At 30.2% G+C, this 22705-nt stretch overlaps 1 protein-coding gene across 8 annotated transcripts in view; it reads right to left on the minus strand.

Annotated features, from left to right (window-relative positions):
• The window catches only part of LOC127721613 (WD repeat-containing protein 49-like), a 44801-nt gene extending 23580 nt beyond the window's left edge, over positions 1-21221 (minus strand). For 2 of the 8 annotated variants that reach the window (XM_052228388.1, XM_052228395.1), the window contains exons 1-12: positions 21012-21221; positions 17174-17257; positions 15274-15349; positions 13415-13504; positions 11247-11294; positions 9025-9123; positions 7602-7756; positions 6852-6921; positions 5916-6072; positions 5334-5421; positions 3698-3831; positions 2813-2827 (exon numbers count right to left, since the gene is read on the minus strand). In XM_052228388.1, coding sequence (XP_052084348.1) covers positions 2813-2827; positions 3698-3831; positions 5334-5421; positions 5916-6072; positions 6852-6921; positions 7602-7756; positions 9025-9123; positions 11247-11294; positions 13415-13504; positions 15274-15349; positions 17174-17257; positions 21012-21100 — 1105 coding nt within the window. In that variant the 5' untranslated portion in view covers positions 21101-21221. The remainder of the gene's footprint in view (positions 1-2812; positions 2828-3697; positions 3832-5333; positions 5422-5915; positions 6073-6851; positions 6922-7601; positions 7757-9024; positions 9124-11246; positions 11295-13414; positions 13505-15273; positions 15350-17173; positions 17258-21011) is intronic. The other 6 variants (XM_052228391.1, XM_052228392.1, XM_052228390.1 and 3 more) reach the window with 6 other exon arrangements.
• Positions 21222-22705: the final 1484 nt, after the last annotated feature.

Consider the following 22705-nt stretch of genomic DNA (forward strand, 5'->3'; position numbering starts at 1 on the left):
GGGTGTAAAATTTCTGCATTCTGTGAAATTAAGTTTTGAGTGAACGCACTATAAATACGGAATAAATCTGCTTTGTTAACTATACAAAACATTCAACGCACTGACATTTTATGTCCATTCTTTTTATGGCCACTACTGCAGCACAACACTGAGTTCTAATACAATGAGTAAAAATAACCACAGGACATAAATACAATTTGGAAACGGGATACTGAAAAACTATTATTTTCGCATTTAATCCTTTTTCAAGCTGAGTTCACGACGATTTACTTTCGCAATTTCCTTAATTTCTAAAGATTCCATAAAGGAAGGCCCAAATTTTACAAATTAGCGAGTTCCAATTTAGCTTTATTTTCTACTTGAGAAAATTAGTTGGTTAACAGTAAACCCAACTAACTTTGACTAAAAATCTGTTTTATTGAGACTTACACATTTCAAAAAAGGGAAATAACAAGAAATCATTCTAAAAAGGGACCAGTATTCAATTTATCTCCTTTAACAGATCCCATGAGGCCTAACTAATAGATAACCAGTTATTCATATATGTAAACAGTGCTTATAATATCATATATCATGCAAGGTGTAAGCAAGTCTGTTATTTCAATGTTATATTCATGCAGTTTAAGCAGAAAAAAGTTTAATGATATTCAATTTAAATCTCTGCATGCATAATAATTTATTACAAGAAATCAATAATATTTAAAAATGCAGGAATGTAAATTAATAAAGCATGGTGTTATTCATTTATATTTATCTACATGCAGTTATAATCAAAATTTTAAGCAAATACTTCTGAAATGAAAATTGTTAATTGATCCTAATGAAAATGGAAATAAACTATCAAATTTAAGACATAAACAAGTTTGGGCAATAGATTTTTTTTTCTTTTCCAAATAAATCCCAGATTTATTAACCTAAAATTAAATATTAAATTTGGAGTATTTACTTTTTGCACATATTTGTGCGGACCAATAAGGTTTGACAACTTTTTTGGCCTCCCAGTTTCAATTTCTCTGATGACTGTAAAAAAAAGAGACCCTAAAAAAGGCAAATTACTCAAATTTATTGGATAAAAAATCCAACACGAAGTTTGTAATTTGTAATTAAAATTCAAATGTGAACCACCAGGTCAGTTAAAAGCTTAGAGCATAATAAATTTATTTCAAAGTGTGCCAGGACACAATTAATATCACATATTGGGAACTTTAAAAAGCCTGCCAGATTGGCTTATTAATCGATAGATGTTTTTTTTCATGTCAATATCTAATCCCAATCAACGCAAACAGAAATGTACAACAATTCAACTAAATACCAGAATAACTTACCTTGCCAAGCTGTTGAAGTTAAATGTTAGAGGTCAGAGGTCACACACACAGCAGAAAAAGATATAAATTAATTAGAATTAGATGAGATTAACTACAGAAGATAAAATTATAACAAAGAGTAAAAGAAGCTGTCATTTTCATCAAACTTTTCAGATAACACTCAATCATTTTTTCTGTTTTCTTTTAAATTTCTGCAACAATTATTCATTATTCTGCAGGTTATAAAGGAACTGAATTCTGGGTAACGTAATATTTTTGCCAATGAACTTTATTAAATGACTCAAAAGACTAATCAATAAAAATCTGAATTGGGGAGCACAATTTATTTTTAGATCTAATTTCAAAACTTTTAAATAAAAGTAAATACAAAAACAAAAAAATATAAAAACAAAACAAAACAGAAGGTACATTTGTTTTATGTTGTAGAAAAAACCCCACCAAATATGCACCAGTCTTTGAGTTTTGATATTTAATTTAAAGGAGTTAAAATTGTTGCACAATATATATGCTGTATATAATACAAATATAGGCTTTACAAATTTTTTAGTTAGTCTAAAATAACAGCTTCTTCTCAGTATTAAAAGTACAGTGAAAGAAATATTATTTGTGGATTTTTTTTTATGGTTCTCTTAAAAGAATCCACTTTATTCTCAAATGAAAAGAAAATTTGTTAAAAAAAATATCCAACAAAGTTCTGCAGTATGAAAGCTGGACTCCACAAATAAAAATAATTTAAAAATTACAAGCCAACCACCATTATTATTATATCATTAAAAAGTCATGCTGTTAAAAAACCTCAAATATATTGTCCCCTTTTACACAGAGACATTTTTTTACAGACAGGAGGCAGACAATTTGCCTTAGTATAAGGTGTAATGTCATGGTAACATTGCTGTCATGCCAAAATAAAACTACCAAATATTTTAGGATGTTGAAAAAATTGTTCTATGCTTAAAAAAAAACCCAAAACAAAACATGTCATCAGGTGATATTGTCAGGTGACATTGCTGCCATGTAAAAAATCAAACATTTCAGAATATGAAAAAAAAAATTCTTCTCATTTTCAGAAATTTGCTAATAATACAAATTAATAGAATATTCTTATATTTCCAATAAAGAAGGAAAATTTGTGATTTAACCAAAAGTAAAAATTCAGAGAACAGTGAAATGCTTTTATTTTGGGATTTATTAATGGCAGACATTAGCCAGACATCCTACCTATTAGACTGTGTATTATTGATCATCTTAATTCCAGTATTTCATCATTTTATAAAATTTGAAAAGCCTTAATATTTTTAAGGTAAAAAATCAAAATGTCATTTTCTGATGCGAAACTTCAAAGAGAAAGAAATATCTGAAAATTACTAAAATGAAATACTAGAATTGAGATAAAAACAAGTGGTAACAAGTTTAATGGAAATTATAATAAGTATGGACATAACAATAAATAATGATGATCATCCTCCTTCATGTAACAACCAACCTACCACTTAATGCAGATGCTGAAAATCATCAAATACAATATTTTATTGGAAATCATGAGCAAAACTTTGATCCTACAGTATAGTTTCTAATTTCATAATATTGAATTCTATATACCGGTAACTTAATTTAGTTGAAACTTATTTAACTTTCATATTTCTTGAAGAGCCATGAGACCTAATACATAAACCATACTACAAATATGTTTGAGAGCAGGAGAATAATAGAAAGATAAAATTAGGGATTATTCATCTGAACCAATATGGTGCATGTACATCCATTCCTCAGTTCTAATCCTAATAAAATAATACTTTTTGTTGGAAAGGACTGCCAGTATCAGAAACTGTATTTTCCATGTTGCTCCATACTTAGAATGCTGTGTAACATACAGATGTTGGAAGCTAAAAATTTTGTAAATCCATATTGTTTGGCCCATAAAATTCATAAACTAATGTTTTTTAATAGTTTGAGCTATTTATAGCAATATAGCACAGCTTTTTATAGAGGTACAAATTTGGGATATTTATTTCAGTTCATTCAAGATCAATTTCAACACAATAGCAAATCACCTAGTGATTTCCACAGATATGCTAGTAGTTCAAGGATTCCAAGACCACAAGCTGAGAGCTGATAGACCTTGATTTTTTAAACTGTAAAGTTCCAATTCTAATCTAATCTATTACACTTTTTCAAAAATAAACACATCCTAACATTTAATTTTGCTATTTTTCTAATAAAATCCATAAAATAAACCAAATTAAAAAGAAACCTAGCTTCTAAGAACATCTCCCATACAATAACAAAATAAATCTTATAAACTCAAACTTAAAATATTTCAAAAGGGAAGTAACCTTTTTAAGAAAACTTCTTAAGGGAAGCAACTCTTTTACCTTGTTTTTCTCCTGCTGGAGCTGGTGGTCTATCAAACAACGCCATGGTTACCGAGCTAAAGTATAAAGCATTTATGTATCCTCCTACATCTCCCCACACCAACATGGCCTCATTGACATTGTTTGGGTTGGACCTAAAAGTAAACATGATATTAAACATTGACCAACTTTAACCTTTCTACACACTGCATTGATCTGCAATGCTGATTCTACAATAAAAATATATCAAGAACATTTTATGCCAGATTGTCACTCCTTAAATTCTAATCTATGGCGAGGGATGAAAATGAGGCAATTTTTGCAGTTTTTAAAGTTTGAAAGCCTATTGCAAGTTCTGTAAAGTGGAAAATTTTCATGAGGAGTTTACTTTTTCTCATTTCCTGTTAAAGACGAAACAAGTGAAACTGTGAGCTACTGCTCACTGATGATACCCTCAGCCCAAATATTTGACGGTAAACAGGAAGTTGTTGAGTGATGAATCTGAAAACGCATCACATGGTATAGCTGACTTATATAAACACTGAAACCAAATTTCAGAAATCCTTGTAATGTAGTTCCTGAGAAAAATGTGACAAAAATTTTCAACTTGGATGTGTTGTTTAAAATGATGCAAGTGTTCGGTAAACAGGAAGTTGTTCAGTGATCAATCTGAAAACGCATCACACGGTATAGCTGACTCATATAAACCCTGAAACTGAATTTCAGCAATCCTTGTAATGTAGTTCCTGAAAAAAATGCAATGAAAAATATTCATGGGTCGGAAGGACGGAAGGACGGACTTGACGGACTGACGGATTGATGGACAGACAGAGGTAAAACAGTATACCCCAACTTTTTTAAAGCGGGGGTATAATAATTATGAAAAATATCCCTTTTGAGTAAATTTGATATTGTAAGAAGATTCAAATCAGGAACAAGAAAAAGTGAAAACAAAACCTCATGAAAAGATTTGGTCCTAGAAATTTTGACGGAACAAAGCCAAACAACACTTTACTGTTAGATATACAAAATTGAAATTTAACAAACAAAAAAAATGTAAACACAGAAATATGTCTCGCCTTTATGTTATTTTGATAGTAAAATGCAAATGTTGAAATTAAAATAGCAATACTTAAACATATAAGTTATGCAAAAGTTTCAAAGTCAAAGAACCATGACTGAAGGTACAGAGCCAAACAATCTCTATGGAAATGAGATGTGCCAATGCTAATACAACTGCATACCAAATATCACTGACCTACCACTAGTGGTTCACCATAAACTGACCTAATCACAAACTAATACATTGTTGAAGCCGTTGCAGCCGCCGGAAACAGCATACATATGTCTCACTTTTAATCTGTCAAGGTGAGACAAAAATTTGAAAAAAGACAAACACTTATACTTCACAGACAAATGTCATTGGAAGGATGTTACTTGGCAGACTTAGTATATTTTTTTTAAGTGCCACTTAGAGGGACTAAATAAGTAGTTTTATCATACCTTCTATTTAACCAAAATTATGATAAATTTCTAATGGCTAGCATCTATAGCATTTCTGTTCTATTTCAGTTTTTGTTAATTAAATATGTATATGAAAAAAAAAAAAATGGTAACACATATTACTCTTTGTAAATATAGCATTAGTTCTTCTTACCAGTAGTCCAAACTTAGTGGTGTGTGATGTAAATTCTGTATTTTATACTGTGGACTGAACTCCATCTTGGTACTCATGTCATATATGGCTGAAATGAAGACCATTTATATTCTAATAATTGTTTTCAATTTTTGCATGCACAAGGTTCTGGTTCTCAGACTGTTTCCGATGTCTTTACACTAAATCCCTTGGAGGTGTACTGATTGACATATTGAATATGTGCCCTGTTTGCTGTGAAATGCATATTCTAAGTCAAAAACCTAATTCGGCATATATATTCTAAAAAGATTAAATCATAATGAACATGAATACCGGTACTTGGTTTCAAGTTTCAAGTTAATGTGACCACAACTTCATGGTAAACTACCTTTAACAAACATTTAACTTAATACAGGAGAGACAAACTGACAGATAGACAGATTAAAAACTGTAATGCCACCCAACTATAGTAGGCAGAGAATAAAAGGTATTCTTCAGATCTTCTCCTTCCAAATTTGATATGTAACTTAAAAAACTTAAAAAGAGACGAAAATTTAAAATTCCTACAGTAAAATTTCTGTACTTCTCTACTCCAGAACTTACCTATTTCTTTACTTGTGAACGAAAGAGCAATTTTGTTGATATTTTGTAAAATGACAAAATCTGTAACCCATAAATCTCTGGTTTTACATGAATCTGTCTGTGTTTTAATTGCCCTCTGAGCTTTCAGATCTTGTCCCCACATTGATATGGTTCCCTCCTAAAAAACAATTAGAAATAATAGAACAAAATGTAAGATATTTTTCTTTTAGCATAAATTAGGCACTTGGTATTGCTTTTGAATTGTTTCACATTTTGTAATTGTAATGATTTTATATCTTTCTATACAGTTGGGAGTTTCTTATTGTTGAAAGCTGTAAAATGACTTATAGTTTTTAACAACATCAACCTTTGGTCTCTGCTTGATTGTTGTCTCATTGGCAATCATACCACATCTCCTTACCTTTATATACTTGCAGTTTATTATTATTCATTGGGTATCAATTTTTGTGGATTTCCTTGGTAAAGATTACTGTAAATTCAGAAATTATTGCGAGGTTTTTATTAATGCGAATAATGCGACTGGGTGAGTATCGCAATAATAAGAACTCTCATTCTCATATCTGATACATTGATATCTATGCAGATTTTCCTGAAATAGCAATAATTAAAATCGTATTTTTGTCCATTCTTCAAAAATCGCAATAATAAATGCACGCAATAATTTCTGAATTTACAGTAACCATGAATTTAAATAATAAATCAAGGTATGAATTTTATATAAGCATGTATGCAGACTAAGGTAAATATAACAAATCAAATATCTACACTTTTGTTATTTTTCATCAACCAACAAAAATTAGTACCCATAAAAAGAAATGTATCCAAAGTAGTTTGACATATACTTTTCTTGAAAAATATGCAGCCATCTAATTGCATTTTGGCAGGTTTTTTTTACAATGTTATTCACAAATAATTTTTTTATCATCAGCAGCTTACCTTACTAATAGCCACATATCTATTATTATTCTTTATACAGGAAACTCTCTGGATAATATCCTTATGAGGACTGAAATAAAATTAACTTCAAGATGAATAGTCATTATAAACTACGGCATCATGATATGAAATACCGACCGAGTATTCATTTGATGATTTTTTTTTTTTCATTTTATCAAAATCTGGGAACTATAACAGGGTCAGTCTCATTTTGAATTTAAATTTATTTTCATATTTGAACAAGGAAATAAACACATGCTGTAGATGTTACTGTTTTGGTTAATTTTGTTTTAAAGGAGCTTCTTGGTTTTTTTTTTATTATTTGAATAGCAAGTGTTTTGACCCATCATCATATGAAACAAGTTTCTTATTTTCATTTACAATTTTCTTATAATCGCTTGTGTTCTAAGCTTCTGTAGTTCTCCACTTAAATGTATACAAGCAGCCAAAATCATATATTTTGCAGATAACAAATCCTTATGATTAATGAAATCTCCAAGTAACAATATTTGTCTGAAATAAAAGGTATATTCTCAGATGGTTTTTGTTGACATGTTATTTCCCATTGATGTTAACACAACATCTCCATTTATTACTTAAGGTCTTTCCATTTTACACAATCTTACTTTTGGGTTTTTTTCAGGTCTTTCCACTGGAAATTTCGTGGACTTGACTTGACTTTCTTACCTTTGAAATGTTTTCAGGTTTTTCCACTGAGAAACTTGTGTGGACTTGACCTTACCATCTTACCTTTGGAATGTTTTCAGGTCTTTCCACTGAGGAACTTGTGTGGACTTGACTTTATCATCCCTCTCTGTAAACTCTAACAACATGTGAGAAGCCAACTTGTCCCAATCAACTGTCCCTTCTCTGGCCACATCAATCTTGTCAAACAAGTCTCCATACTGTGAAAAAAATAATAAGTATTATGTTTCTCAAATGATGATTTAAAGAAACTCAATTATCATAAAAAGTTACAGTATATTTAAGTATCAGTCCATATTACAATCATGCAATTCTAAAAAAAAAAAAAGAAGATTCACATGAATGTAGCCTACAAATATTTAATTTTTGTTATTGACTTTTGGCTGCTTTATGTAGAACATTGTTTGAGATACAAGAAGTGCAGAGTAGATCATGGAGTTATCTCCCTTTACAGAATTTTTATAGTGCATTCTATACAATTAATATTTTCTATAACCATGGTTTAAAGTAGAAATAAAAGGTATCTTTTGATATACCTGCATCTGAACAAAATATCAAAAATAATTATTTGAATGCTTTCCATCCATGAATCATCTTTGCACGATTTTTTAAGTCTAGCAGTATTTAAGAAGTACTTTTTTAATAACAACTGGAAACATACTAGTAACTCTGCATTCTATAAAGTGTATCAGTAAAATTAGCACTATCCCATACAATGCATATTAACCTATATAATATGCCAGTTCAGAGATACGGTACATGTAGTTAGTTATATCTGTCATGTGACTTTCATCACCACGTGACAAAAATATAGGCATTGTCACTTTCAACATATGTTGAGCGAACGGGTGAAAAAGTTTGATGCTATACTGCATGAAATATTTGGGAAATAAATATCTACTTAGTTGGTCACCCTCCCTTCAGTCGTACCGGATATTGAGGTTACGTACCTACGGAACATAAATTAATTCTAGACTATCCTACAGAATGTAAATCCTGAAGATGCTGTAAACTTTAATAGGTGCAGGGATACAGCCGCACCTTCTATCTAGTAAATGACGTCATAAGGGATTGCGTAATTGACAAGTTTTTCTGGTGAAAGACATGAATCCAGAAATATCCTATTCTACTGCCCTATGGCAGCTACATTAACTCTCGAAAGCATATACTTTGAAAAAGTAGATCATTTGGAATAAGCTTTGGATTTACCCAACTCGATAATATTAAAAACCCAGCTGAATGGCTCTGCCTCCAAGAGACTACCGCAATCACTGTCTAGGATTTGTGATGTCTTTGCTTGAGTTTAAGCCATTGCCAGTTGGCAAGATCAAATACAGGGAGGACCTGAATTATTTGAGTTAGAGTCATATGGCTAATCATCTCAAAACTTTCAACATCAGTAAAGACTGAGAAGAATGGACAAACATGATTTTTTGAATGATTCTATTTCTATTTTTATACTGGTTACCTCCTCCTTTGTTCCTTTGTCTAACAAAATAGATAGAGCATCACAGAACTGTTCCCTGTCCAATATCAACTTCCCTTCCTGTGTTCCATCACCACCAGTCTAAAATTTAAAAAAAGAATTTTGTTATAATTTCAATTTCATTATTTTGTACATTTGTAATATCAAGGATTTGTTTAGTATACCAATTTTTGATAATATTAAATTCTTAAATAAAGTTTATTATTAGTAAAAGATTTTAAATATTCAAATATAATAAACACACTAACATTCTACATACAACTTGGACAATTGATTTTTATATTGGTAATAATTCTGAAAATTTAAAAACATAAATTTTTGAACAACAATATTGTAGATTTTTGAACCATTGGTGTTTAAAACACATTTTCATTTCAAATTTTAACTCAGATCAGAATGGAAATTCATAACATATTTATATGATATGATCATACTCATGAATTCACAAAAAGGAATATTTTATCAAGTAGTCTAGTCAATATAAGGAATTGCTGATTTCATTTTCCAATTAAGGTGGTACATAACACTACAGGGAGATAACTCTGTAAAAAGCAGCTGAACGTTTTAATTGCGTTCTATTGTTAAGGAAATATAAAGCTTCTCAATGATCAAAATTAGTGTTTGTCAAACTGCTATATATCCAATAAAATTTTTCCAATCGAGTCAGTGGTTCAAGTTTTTTTAAAATTTTTGTATTTTTGTCAACGGGTCAAAGTAAATATTTAGTCATTATTTTACACTGTATGAACTTTAAACGAGCCAAAATTATTTTAGTCAAAGTGTTTGGTACCACCTCAATACAACATGCTATTATATTTTTTGACAATTTACACTCAAACTTATGCATGTGTTAACCAAATTTTCAAACTGAACAATTGAACTGAAATTTTACCTCAGATTTATCAAAAATTTATCAGGTTTTAAACCAGTATTGCTGATTGACATTATCTTAACTAGAATTAATAGAGTTTCACCTGAGCAATTAGGGTTTTAATATCTGCTATTTTTATCATAACTTCATAACAATAAAATATCATTGACAACTTACAAGAAAATGTAAACATCAATATGACCTTGGTAATAATTAATATTGAAAATGATCTTCTTAGTATTAGATATGATGAGTTATATCTAATATAATGGAAACATATGTTCTCAAGTGCGACAGTCAGAAATTCCTAAAATGCTGAAACTTAATATTTGTGTACATTAAGAATACAGAGAGAAGTTAAAGAATGTTTAGATTTCCCATAAGTTATTTTAACTTTGAAACAAGGAATTATTTGAATCTGGAATAATTTTTAACTTAAAAATTGATAATAAATGTATCATGAAAACTTCAACCCAATGATGGAGGGTTAGCCATGCATGCCTGGCTAAGGGGGTTAATTAGTTCATACTTAAATATATATCAGTGAACCTTAAATCTGTCGTTTGGTTAGTTTTCATCATACATTTCTTATCATTTTTCCAGTATTCAAAATTATTCCAGATTTAAATAATTTCTTGTTTTAATATATTAGTAAGAACAGATCCAAGAAGTGAAAGATGAAATTCAGAAATTGTGGTATCTACATATAACTATATAGTGTTTTCTATCACCATTTGTATCTCAACACCAAAGATAAGGAAACCTGCCCAAATGTAATGTGTGTGGTCAGGTTCTTTTCTTGTTTAATATTAAGATAATATTTGATTAAAGTATCATGCAAACGGCTAAAAATGTATCAGTTATGAAACTATCATACCAGGCTATAAGAATTTTAATAATATCTGTATTTAATAGTAGATCTATACTGAGTAATAATAGTAAAAATGAAAAAAAAAACATTTTGTTAATTCCTTTCATTTTTAATTTTTTTTTAATTTTGTGTGTATCTACAAAAAACTCTTTGTCTTCATAAATTAAACTTTAAAAACTTTTGAAATTTCCATATCTCAAAAATAAATCTTTTAAACTTTAGCTTGAATGTTGCAAAATAATTCAACAATTCAAAAAATTACAAATGAAAACCAGGACGTCACAAACGAAAACCAGGATGACAAATATTTTCATGTCTACAAATAGTGTAATTTTTTTCTACCATAATAATAATATCCTAATACAGTTGTTAAATTGTTATATTCTAAGGATAGTACAATAAAGATCATTGTAGTGACACTACATATAACTAAATAGTGTTGTCCATCACCTACGATCTTACCACACTCTGAAAATCCTCAAAGTCATATTGAGAATGTGTTCCTATTGACTGAAATCATTAGTAAAATACATGTACATATAAAATCATTTGATATAAATTACATACATTTTTACAGGCAGTAAAACATTCAATTGACAGTTTATATTCTGCATCAGAAAATAAAAACAGCCACTGATCACTCTACGGTACATTGTACATCTAACCATACAATTACTAGCAACAATAAAGCCATCAAACACTTATACTTAAAGCTCAACTGTATAGTAACTATTGTAGCTTATTTCACAATACACTTCATATGGTCTAAAAGGAATTAAAAAGTTTAAAATCAATAAATTTTGTAACTTCTATCTTTTATATATAATTTGATTTGATTTAAATAATACATTTTTGGTAATATTTTTCAAACTGTTTTTTGAAACATTTTGATTTTGGTTTAGAATTATAAAAGATGTACACAAATTAACATAACAATATTCAAATTTGATTTTAAGACCAATGATATTACCCTCTAGATTCTGTAATGGCAGTTTAATTAGACTTCTGATTGCTGCAGTGTTAACTTTCAACTTTTTTTCTTAAAAATGCAGACTGGCAAAATATATTTACAATATTTATACAGTTGAAACACCTTCCTACCTTGCATATGTAGTATATCTTTAAAACAATACCAGTGACTTAAAATCATGAATATACATGTATGCATTAAAATAATCAAAATACAGTGCATAATAGACAAAAACCTTGATTTCTTGTAACCAACAAGGCAACCAATGATTATAAGCAGATTATTTGAGGGAGAACAATCTTGGCTAAGGGAGAATTACTCTTTTCAATCAGTAATGCGTTTTAAAGGTGTAATACCACCTAATCATAGTACGTCACATCTGGTTGCATACGAAAAAGGGTCTAAAAAATTATTCCCTAAAATTTGACAGTTGTAGGAAATTAATCCTATATTTCATTGCAGTAAAAAAATTCTGAGTCATAAAAAAATATATCTTGGGTATTTCAGAGCACCATTCTTTTTTTATTTGGTGTTTCTATAAAATATTTTGGAAACTTGAGGTTACATGGTTACTAAAGCTTGTAAACAAGAAAGAAAAGGGTGGAAATTCGATTGGTTAACTTCCAGTAATAGTTATTATCTTATATGCTATGACATGTTATGTGAAATTTTGTCTGTAGTACTGGACAGGATAAAACTTTACTCATGCCAAGTATTTGAAACAAAGATAAATTCTGCACAATTTTTTGAAAAGTGCAAATTTAACAAAGACTAATAGGTGAAAAATGGTGGTATAAGACCTTAATAGACAGTTTCATCAATGCTTTTTGAAGCATTCATGTGAAACAAGATCAAATAAGCTGTGTAACTTAAAAGCTTAGAATATATTTATGAAAATGGTTGACTCAAACATACACATGATTTTTAGGAGTTATGCCCCTTACACTAGGTCTACCTCATTAAGCAGCAATGTTCAAGAATTAGGTCCCTTACACTTCTAAAGCAGTCAAAACTACCAATGTCCATTTACTCCATGTTAAATCTTGTGAGAACCTGCACTTCAAACACTTATGCTCCATTCACCATTTTGAGTCAATCAACTGTCTTATCATACTAATTGGTGTTATTACCCATTTAACCATCTCTATTTAAGTTTTGCCTCTGTGTTAACCTTGCCTAATAGATTAATCCTAATTTAGGAGTAATAAATATGTGTGGTTATCACCAGTGTTCAGGGAAATCCTGCTCTTTCCTCAAAATATTCATATCTCAAAATCAGAATGCAAATGTCTATTGACAATATTTTGACCTCTAGATGTATCTTATTATGCTTATTCTGATGTTGGGTTTCTGTCTCATTGATATTAATCATAGATCTCACTTTTACTTATGTTTATCAACAAATATAACTTGATCCCCTCACTATCTATCAAAAAAAAAATTGTCAAACTTTGGTTCTATCTATTTTCCCGTAATTGGAACAAATATGCTAATGGAATACTTTATTTATTCTATGAAGTATCTTTTTAATTTTTAACACAGATTGCCATACAACTTTCGTGTTAAAATAAAATTCTGCAGATTGTGATCAAACATTTGCAACCTTGCTGATTATATACCCATGATGTTGTGTTCAAATAATCCAATAACAACAATTTACCCGAGAACTTAGAGTTTCTATGACAGGAAGTTCCTGAGAAGCCATCCATGCTTCAACAGCCTCCCAATCAAAACCAGAAATATACAGTACCTAGAAAGTCAACTGTTTATTTATTGATTGTTTAAGAATAGAACAGAATTTTAAAACATTGGATTCATTATTATTCGTCGGATACCAATTTTTGTGGATTTCATAGTTAAAGGAAAAGCATGCATGAATTTAAATATTCAACAATTTTCTATTAGGCTTGTCTTTAAGGAGATTTCTCCATAAACCACGAGATCAAATATCCAAGTACATATAATTTTCCTCAAACAACGATTATTGGTATCAAAGCAAATAAATGAATCCACAGTATACTGAAATTAAATTTGGTTTAAAAAAATCACAAGTTCAAAACAAGCAGTCAAATGTATTAGGCATAATCTGTGACATTATATAAATAACACATAGCTGAGAGGGTGATAGAGAAGATTATAACCCTGAGAAAACATTGTCAACCACGGCGAAAAAAACGTAAAACTTTAGAATCATTGATGTAAATGCAATTCATTGTCTGTTGAATTATCGATTTTTCATTGGTCCGCACGAGAGGGTGACATTCAAAAAAATTATCTCCCGCTGAGCCATGGGATAGAGTAAATTGTCTCCCTCGTATGAACCAATCAAAATCTGGCATTTTAACGTGAAGTATAATAATATTATATGTCATAGGGTTTTCAATGAGGTGCAAGGAAGCAATAGTTGTTTTCCTTAAAAACAGTTTTAATAGAAAAGAAATGGCAAACTTTGATAAAGGACTAATATTTTTTATGAAAAAAAATGATATCATGGTTAATATATATTCAGGACATGCAAGAGTTGATGATGGCTATAAACATCTGAAGTAATCCCCAAAAATTGTGAAAAAATGTGTGAAATTTTGGTGTTTTGTCAGAATGTGGTAAAATTTATATTCAAATGATAAGATGCTTATTTCAGTTGGACTCAGGACAATTTACAGCTTGATCATCTTGATTCAGAAAGAGACATTTTCCTATTGTTGATGACCATATAAATTATAGTTTTAAAAAAAATCTGCCATTTGTTTGTAGCATCGTAAAGTATAAGATCTTGTTTATTCATACCTAAAGAACTAAAAATTGGTGTACCCAGTTTTATGGCATTTTCCTCATTTTACAATATATTTAGATAAGATATTGTAATTGCCAATTTACTAATTGATTACTTTCTCAGTTTCAGAAAAGATTAAAAAAAATCATCAATATTTTTTTATGACCTAATAAACAAACTTATTACATTGGTAGCATTGAATTACATTGATTTCCCAGTCAAATAAAAACCGATAATTTCACATGTGAAATAAACGTGGTTATTTCACTCTCTGACGTCATGCAACAATAGGCGTTGTCAAGACGACGATGACTTCGGATCAAAACAAATTGTTAATGCGTAGAAAAAAGATATAGTTCCTTACATTTTCTACATTAATTTCATTAAAAAAAGCCATTTGCCAATGTAATAAAAAGAATAACTAATCAAAGAATTCAAATATCGAAAAATATTCAACTCTTGACCGAACAACACTGATAATTAACTCATGGGCTACGCGCATTCGTGAATTAATGTGTTGTTCGGTCACTCGTTGAATATTTTTCTCTATTTGAATTCTTCGATTAGTTATTCTATAATTAATGACAATCACTAATCTGATAAATATAAAAAAAAAAATATGTAACCTTAAATTCCTTTCGCAACTTATGTTAAAGTATTAAAAAATAGATTATTTAGTGTACGACTTATAAAACTTGCTTTGAAGTTTAGTGTACAAAGTTAACGAACAATAACTCTGGCCTTACCATAAAACCTCTTTGTAATTTGTTGAGGTCCTTCATTGTCAGCCGATTCTCCAGCTTATCCATCGACAACGTTTTCCTGAAAATGTACCAAAAATTAGTTTAAGCCTTAAAGAATTACAATATTTAATTTTTTAATGTAATTTTATTTTCTGTTAATTATATACTAATGAGTAATGAATTACTCAAACAGTTTTTTTGTAATTCCAAAGGTCTTATATAACTTCTTTTATTTTTTATTAAGTCAAGAAGAACATGTTATCTTTATGAAAATAATATCTACTAATCTAAATGAATCAATCTTTGTTATGCAAGAGAATAAGCATGAAACATGTCTAATTTTAAATAAAGACTAAAAAAGTAAGCTCAAGTTTTGCAATTTTATAATTGAAGATTTCTTGTTATCTAGTATGGATCCATCTGAGTATTTCTTGCCAAATCAGGCCATTAAAAGAAAATATCTAAGCATTATGTTTGAAAGCCATGTAAATGAGTAAAAAGTCTAAAAGTTTGAACAATAACTATTTCTTCTAAAATTTACTTGAACTTAAAATAAGCACAAACAAGAATCAATAAGTGAATTCTTTTGTCTAAATCTTAGTTTAAATATGTCTATATCAATAAATATGTAGAAATGCACCTCTAAAAATAAAAAGGTCACTACCAAATGTTAATACTAGTAATTTTAACAAGTCTGTTAGTTAAATTCCTTAACCATACATTCCAGAGGAGAAAACTACACAGAAATTTCTTAGATCTAAAGAATGCTATCCCTAAGACAAAGAATTTTTCTTCATCCTTACTTTCATTTCATAATTTGCTTTCTATCCTCAACTGCTTTGCATTTTGGAGAGACAATTTACATCAATTGGAGCCATCTTTAGAGATGACACTATACATTAACTGTCATGTATAAATAAATTTGTCAACTAAATTACTTCCATGTGCTCTAATAAGAGACATGAAGAAGACGACTTTATGTGTATGGTATACAAACAACAAAGTTGTTTTTCTTGTATACATATTTTTAACTTGGCACCAGCACACATTTTTTAATCCCACCACATTCTGTATGTGCCTGTCCCAAGTCAGGAGCCTGTAGTTCAGTGGTTGTTATTTGTTGCTGTATATTATATCTGTTTTTCTTTTATTGTTTTGTACATAAATCAGGCCGTTAGTTTTCTCGTTTGAATTGTTTTACATCTGTCACTTCGGGGCATTTTATAGCTTACTATGCTGTATGAGTTTTGCTCATTGTTGAAGCTGTGTGGTGACCTTAACATTAACTTCTATGACATTTGGTCTCTTGTGGAGAATTGTCTCATTGGCAATCATATCACATTTTGCTTATTTTTATATGAACCTTCATTTACACTGTACATGATGAATTGCAGGATAAATAATTGATTCTGCTCTACTTTTTTTTACTTCACAAAATAAAAACCCCCAAAAAAGTGTAACTGTATATATATAATGAGTACATGACTATAACCATCTGTATAAGAATATCAAATAAATAAAGAAATTCAAAATATTACTAATTTAGCTGAAAATATTTGCAACATGTTATCTACAAGTAATAGTAAAATATAATACTCAACAAAATTTAATCTTTGTAAAATTTTGTCTATCACATGTAAGACAGAAAATTTTACTTTCTCATGTAAAAATTAAATCTGAGAAATATTCAGATAACATCTCATACAGTTACAGTTTCTACTTTAAAAGAAAACATTGAACCTGCAAATATCTTCAGCTAATATAACCCATAAACCCGCAATAAATAGAAATATAGAAAATAAAAGATATTATAGATATAAATTTTATGAAAAATATATATGTATGACATAAATGTGTGACAATATCGTGGAAGATATATATCATTATGTGTGCACTTTCTCACCACTCATCTGGTTCCTTTTTTTGTTTCTTTGGTTTAGGTTTCCTTTTTGGCTTAATTATTGTTTCTGTTGCATCACTTACAACACTACATATAAATTAGAAACCTTTTTGTTAGCAATAAGTCAATTAAGATTTGTCTACTTCTACAAAATATAACCATATGTATTTTAGTCAATATCACAGGGGCTTCATAATGCAATTTCAGGTAAACAAGTCTGGCTTGGGTTTAAAACCCACCCAATTTATTCATTTCCCAGTTATCAGACATACAATGTGACATCTTAATTTGATGTAAGCTATATTGATTGATTGTTGTTTAACGCCACTTTAAGCACAATTGTGCTACTTCATGGCGGTTAGTTTTTATCGGTAGTGGAAGCTGGTGTGCCTGGAGAGAACCACCAACCTTTGGTAGGAAAACTGATAACCCTAGTTAATTAAGATTGGAGTCGAGCACACCTGCGATATGGGGGATTCGAACTCATAACCCTCTGTGTTGACAGGCTAGTGATACAGTAGTTTGACTGCTTAGACCATTTGGCCACCGAGGCCCCTCAATTAAATCAAAAGATCAGTATGCATATACATGTCTTTTTTATTGTAAATTGTTTACTTGTGCATAAAAAAACTTCAAAGTTTATAATCTTATACATGTACATCAGATATGTGGCATATGTTTCTTTTACTTTAAAATCATCAGAGGTACATGAGTCCTGAAAATGCCATTAATTGTCTGCCAAGTTGGTTCCTCAAGTTTTTTCAGTGTAAATTTAGCAGTTAAATAGTTTTATTTGCTGACATCATGTATCACCTAGATCACACCTTTATATCATAATTGGCTGATGAAATTAAACTAAGTTTTTTAATCTAATGAATTGGATTATCATTCATATACGTACTGTGTGACTGTCAGAAATTAAACTTATTAGTTTAAATTGGAATAAATCTAATTTTCATTTCGATACAAATCTATCTGGATTATATCTGATACCAAACTGTTAGCCTGAGAAGAAGGTGTGCATTAAAAGCGAGGGAACTCTTAATCCTTATGAAAGCCAGCGACAATAATCCATGAAACTGGACATGTATTCAGCACTAACAGGAATTATGCAAAAATTGAGAAATCGAATAAAGGACACCACATGGAAACACTAAATTAATGCTGAAAAGACTGTACATAGAAAATAGATTTTGAAGGTAAGAATATAAATGTTGATACAAATATACATGTATTTATTCAAAAATACTAAAGCCCACCTCCAACCCCCCTTTTTTAAATTTTAAGTTGGAATATATCTCAGTGAGGAATGACCTTTATCTGAATAGGACCAAGCATTGTTTGTTGTTCACAGTCTTTGTACAGTCAGGTGTTGGTGAATTAAGTCTCTAGTTCTAACCATTATTTATTGTAATTTCTATTATCCTGTTCACAAAATGTATGTACATGTATAGTATTAAATAAAATTTAAGAATCTATTTCAGGCTTTCAGCCAGTTCCAGGGTTGAAAAATTTTCTGATCCCTGAGAACTTGTACCAAATGATTTATCCGGGTCCTGATAGTACAGATTCAAAATCTATAATAAAAAAAAAAAATTCAATGAAATTTTGGAAAGCCTGATTTTTTAAATAAAACAAGATTTGAAAGAGTTGAAAACCCAAGACATCATGCAAATATTTTATATCATTCTGCCATTTACATTCACATTTGAAATTCTGTGACTGTAATTGTTAAAAAATAAACCTTTTTTCCCATATCCAAATATGTTCGGTTATCAATCAAAAGCGCAAGGGACGTGCGCAGAAATTTCTGCTGCAACATAATACCGGTGACATCAGATGTAAAAAGTACCTGTGACCAGTAAAACATGCACCTGTAAAATTTGTTTTAAAGTAACGTGAGGCAGTTTTTAAACATCATCAGACCTTGTAACCTATTAAGAGGGGTGCCTGATTGGGTATGCCTAATAATTTATGGCTATTTGTCTGCCATTACTTGAAATCATATACACTCCCGTAAAATTAAGAAAAAATGTTGAATGCATCAAAGAAAAAGTGATTGTTGTAAATATTGTCAATTGTTCAAGAGTCACAAATTCTTGGATCAAGTGTCACAGATTCTCAAATAGCTATAAACTCTGCTCATCTGTTGGAGTAATGTGGTGGATCAACAGATACAATATTTTATAGAGGAAAATAAACCCAAGATCTTTCCTCTGGTGCTGTAGTGTTAGGAATTCAAGATCTACTTAGTAGCAGTCCTTCCTTTAGTGGTAATTTCCACTGTTGAAACTTTATCCTACCACAGGATAATGTGTGTGTTATGTAATCTATACTACTAAAGTAATGAGGTCCAATTTGTAAGTCGGGATGACGTAAAAATGATGAATCAAAGAATTCAACTTTACATATAACTAATATAGGACAATGGTGTTGATTAAAAATTACACCATTCCAGTCCTTTTTAGTAGTGTCAATCCCAATAATGAAGAAGTTCAGGTGTAATTATGACCTGTGTATATAGCAAATCCCAAATACACCCTTTGGTGGTGCGCCTGACAGAGGTGGAACGTACAGATTAAAGTTTTCCACATAATTAATATTACCAATAATTAACAAGTTCTGGGTCGAATCTGATACGATACCAATAGTACTTGTTACCTATAACCTAATCTGTACGTTCCACCTCTGTCAGGCGCACCACCAAATGGTGTATTTGGGATTTGCTATATACAGTAGTGTCCAATAAACCCGTCCACTCCCATTTACTTCCGTAATTGTCACTTCCGTGAATATTTCGTCTGCTTCATTGTATTTTATTCATAGGAACTTTACTTATCCTCACTGCATGTCAACTTTTAAAGAAAAATCTTTTATTACGAAAATATCCAGTTATATATATAATACAGTTCCTAAAGCTAACGATAATCATATTATTGCTTACAAAACCATTTCTGACTTTATATTTTTTTTTTAATTGGTCTATTAATAAATCACCATTTTCCTTTCATGAATATGTGATAAACTGGTCCTCATACATTATTTACTGTGCATAGGCGGATTTACCGGACAAACACATTTCCGATAAAAACACGTGACCCACCTGTTTTGCTGATTTTTAAATCTATTTCAGATATTTGGGGGGAATGAGATAAACTACTCAAAATTGAGTTGTCAGTGAATCGATTTTTATCAAATTTGATACAATTTGTATATAATTAAGCAGTAATAAATACGATCAAAGCCTTATGTGGGCGGATTTACCAGACTGCATCATATAGCAATACGCCTTATCGCTATTTGTCCGCCATTACTGGACATCACACAAGTTCCCGTAAAATTTTGACGTCATAATAGAAAATATCTGACGCCACAATGGAAAAGTGATTGTTGTATGACGTCAAAAGTTCGAGCGGGATTGATTCTCGGGTCAAGCGGGATTAGCGATAAGGTGTATACACAGGTCATAATCACACCTGAACTTCGTCATTGTTGGGACTGACACTACTAAATTCAATCATTAACCAAAAAAATATACCTACATGTAGTTTCCGGTTGTAGTAAGAAAACCAGGGTGGCTTGCAACAGAAAGACTTTGAAAGCAGAGAAAACCTTATAATCAGCATGACTTTATCAAATGACAATAAGAATACTAAAAATCCAGGCTAAAAATAATTTTAAGGTGTAAAGGTACTTTAATGCAGTTACGGACCTGCGATCACGGGTAAGTTCTAGTTATTTTGTAAGATAGGGTACCTGCTACTACCACAAGTAACTTAACCCAATGGCACGTTATTTATATCACAGTATTATTGTCAATATTGATAAATTGATTGTTTACCTTTCATTTTTTTCTGGTGTTTTAGGGTTTTTCGATGGTTCAATTGATTTGCCAATTGATTCGTTCTTAACTGAACTTGACGTTGACATTTTGTTTTAAAATTCTGATTAAAAATTATGCAGTATTCTTTCTAAGTCGCATTCTTGCAAATTATTTGTTACTGGTGATCAGTGGTTTAAATCCGCGGCCATATTGTTAACCAAGTTGCCATGCAGGTGCTTGATGTAATTTACGGATTTCTATGTGTGAAACGAACTACACAACTTTTTGACGCCGATATGATATTTTTTTATTTGAGACGTAAAGTGGGTGTGTAACCTATTTTTTTTTTAGCATTAAAGGGCAATAAAAATACAAAATAGACAAAAAATAGACATATTAAATAACAAATTATATATAGAGAATAATGGGGTGTTAAAATATAAAGAATAGATAATAATGGGTAAAGTAGATAAAGAATAGAGAAAAATGGACTACTGAAAAAATAAAAATAAAGAAAGGAAAGACAGCCTATCCAGACCCTTCTTTCATTTCCGAGTCTGGCAAAAGCTTATGCTAATAAAAGCAGAAGTCAATAGAAGTCCATAGAAGTCCATTAAATATTATATATTAATAGGTCCATTTGAAAAGAGTATGCCGGAATCAACAGATTCACTGAACGAATATGGAATAATAACATAGTTGGTCATTTAAGTGAGAAATGTCTGCAGTTGACTCTTTTTCAAATCTTGTCAAATGAGCCTGAATAGAAATTTGAAAATGTCATCCGTGTATTAACTTTTAGCCATTTATGTGCTACAGATAGAAGAGAATGTTTGCCATGCATATTTGAAGTTAATGGTATTTCATTTGTATGTTTGAATGAGTAGGGAAGGGAATATTTTCATTTTTTTTTTGGGGGAATGTGGAAGATTTGGTCTTCATCGTGCTTTTAAAGTGAGTAAAACAATTACTTATTTAACTATCCACAACTGCGCATATTGAAATTGATGCAAGAATAAAATAGAAAGTTGGAGAAGAACTTAAATTAGAAGTAGGTTGAAAGATCCGATAGAAAAAAAACTTAGAGGAGGATGTCCTTGTGCTCAAAGAATTGCCTATAATTTTGATGGTATAAAATGACAAATAAAAAAAAGACAATGTCTGAAGTAATTTGATCAAAACTACTAGATACTTTATTGTCTACAACCAATTGACCGTAGGTGCAGAGAGGGAGACATAGTAATTTTACATCACAATGTATAAGGTGATACATGGAGTAAATTTATACAAAATACAATACAATACAATACATGTATATATATATAAAATACTAGTGCAATGCATGTGAGAAATTGCCTTAAATCCGAAGGATAAAGTTCAAATAACTCTGGAATGAAACTGCATATGTTTTTCTTGAATGTCAGAGAGGATTGACAAACTAACACTCCAGGGTTTAAATAAATACAGATATGGGCATGCATACATAATTTGATTATAAATGTGGTCAGGTAGAAATATAACTTATGATTTTATTCATTTTGTGTAACTCAATTCATGCCTTTATACCCCTACTATATATAAAATCATTGTCTTATACTTTATATATTTATTATATCAACTCGTAAATTTATATATAAAATTAAACATATGTAAATTGGTAAATAAATAAAAGTACTGCGTAAACTGATTGAATTAATACACAGTGTACAGTG

Source organism: Mytilus californianus, unplaced genomic scaffold (genome assembly GCF_021869535.1).
Source record: "Mytilus californianus isolate M0D057914Y unplaced genomic scaffold, xbMytCali1.0.p SCAF_12, whole genome shotgun sequence".
In the NCBI taxonomy this organism is placed as follows: domain Eukaryota; kingdom Metazoa; phylum Mollusca; class Bivalvia; order Mytilida; family Mytilidae; genus Mytilus; species Mytilus californianus.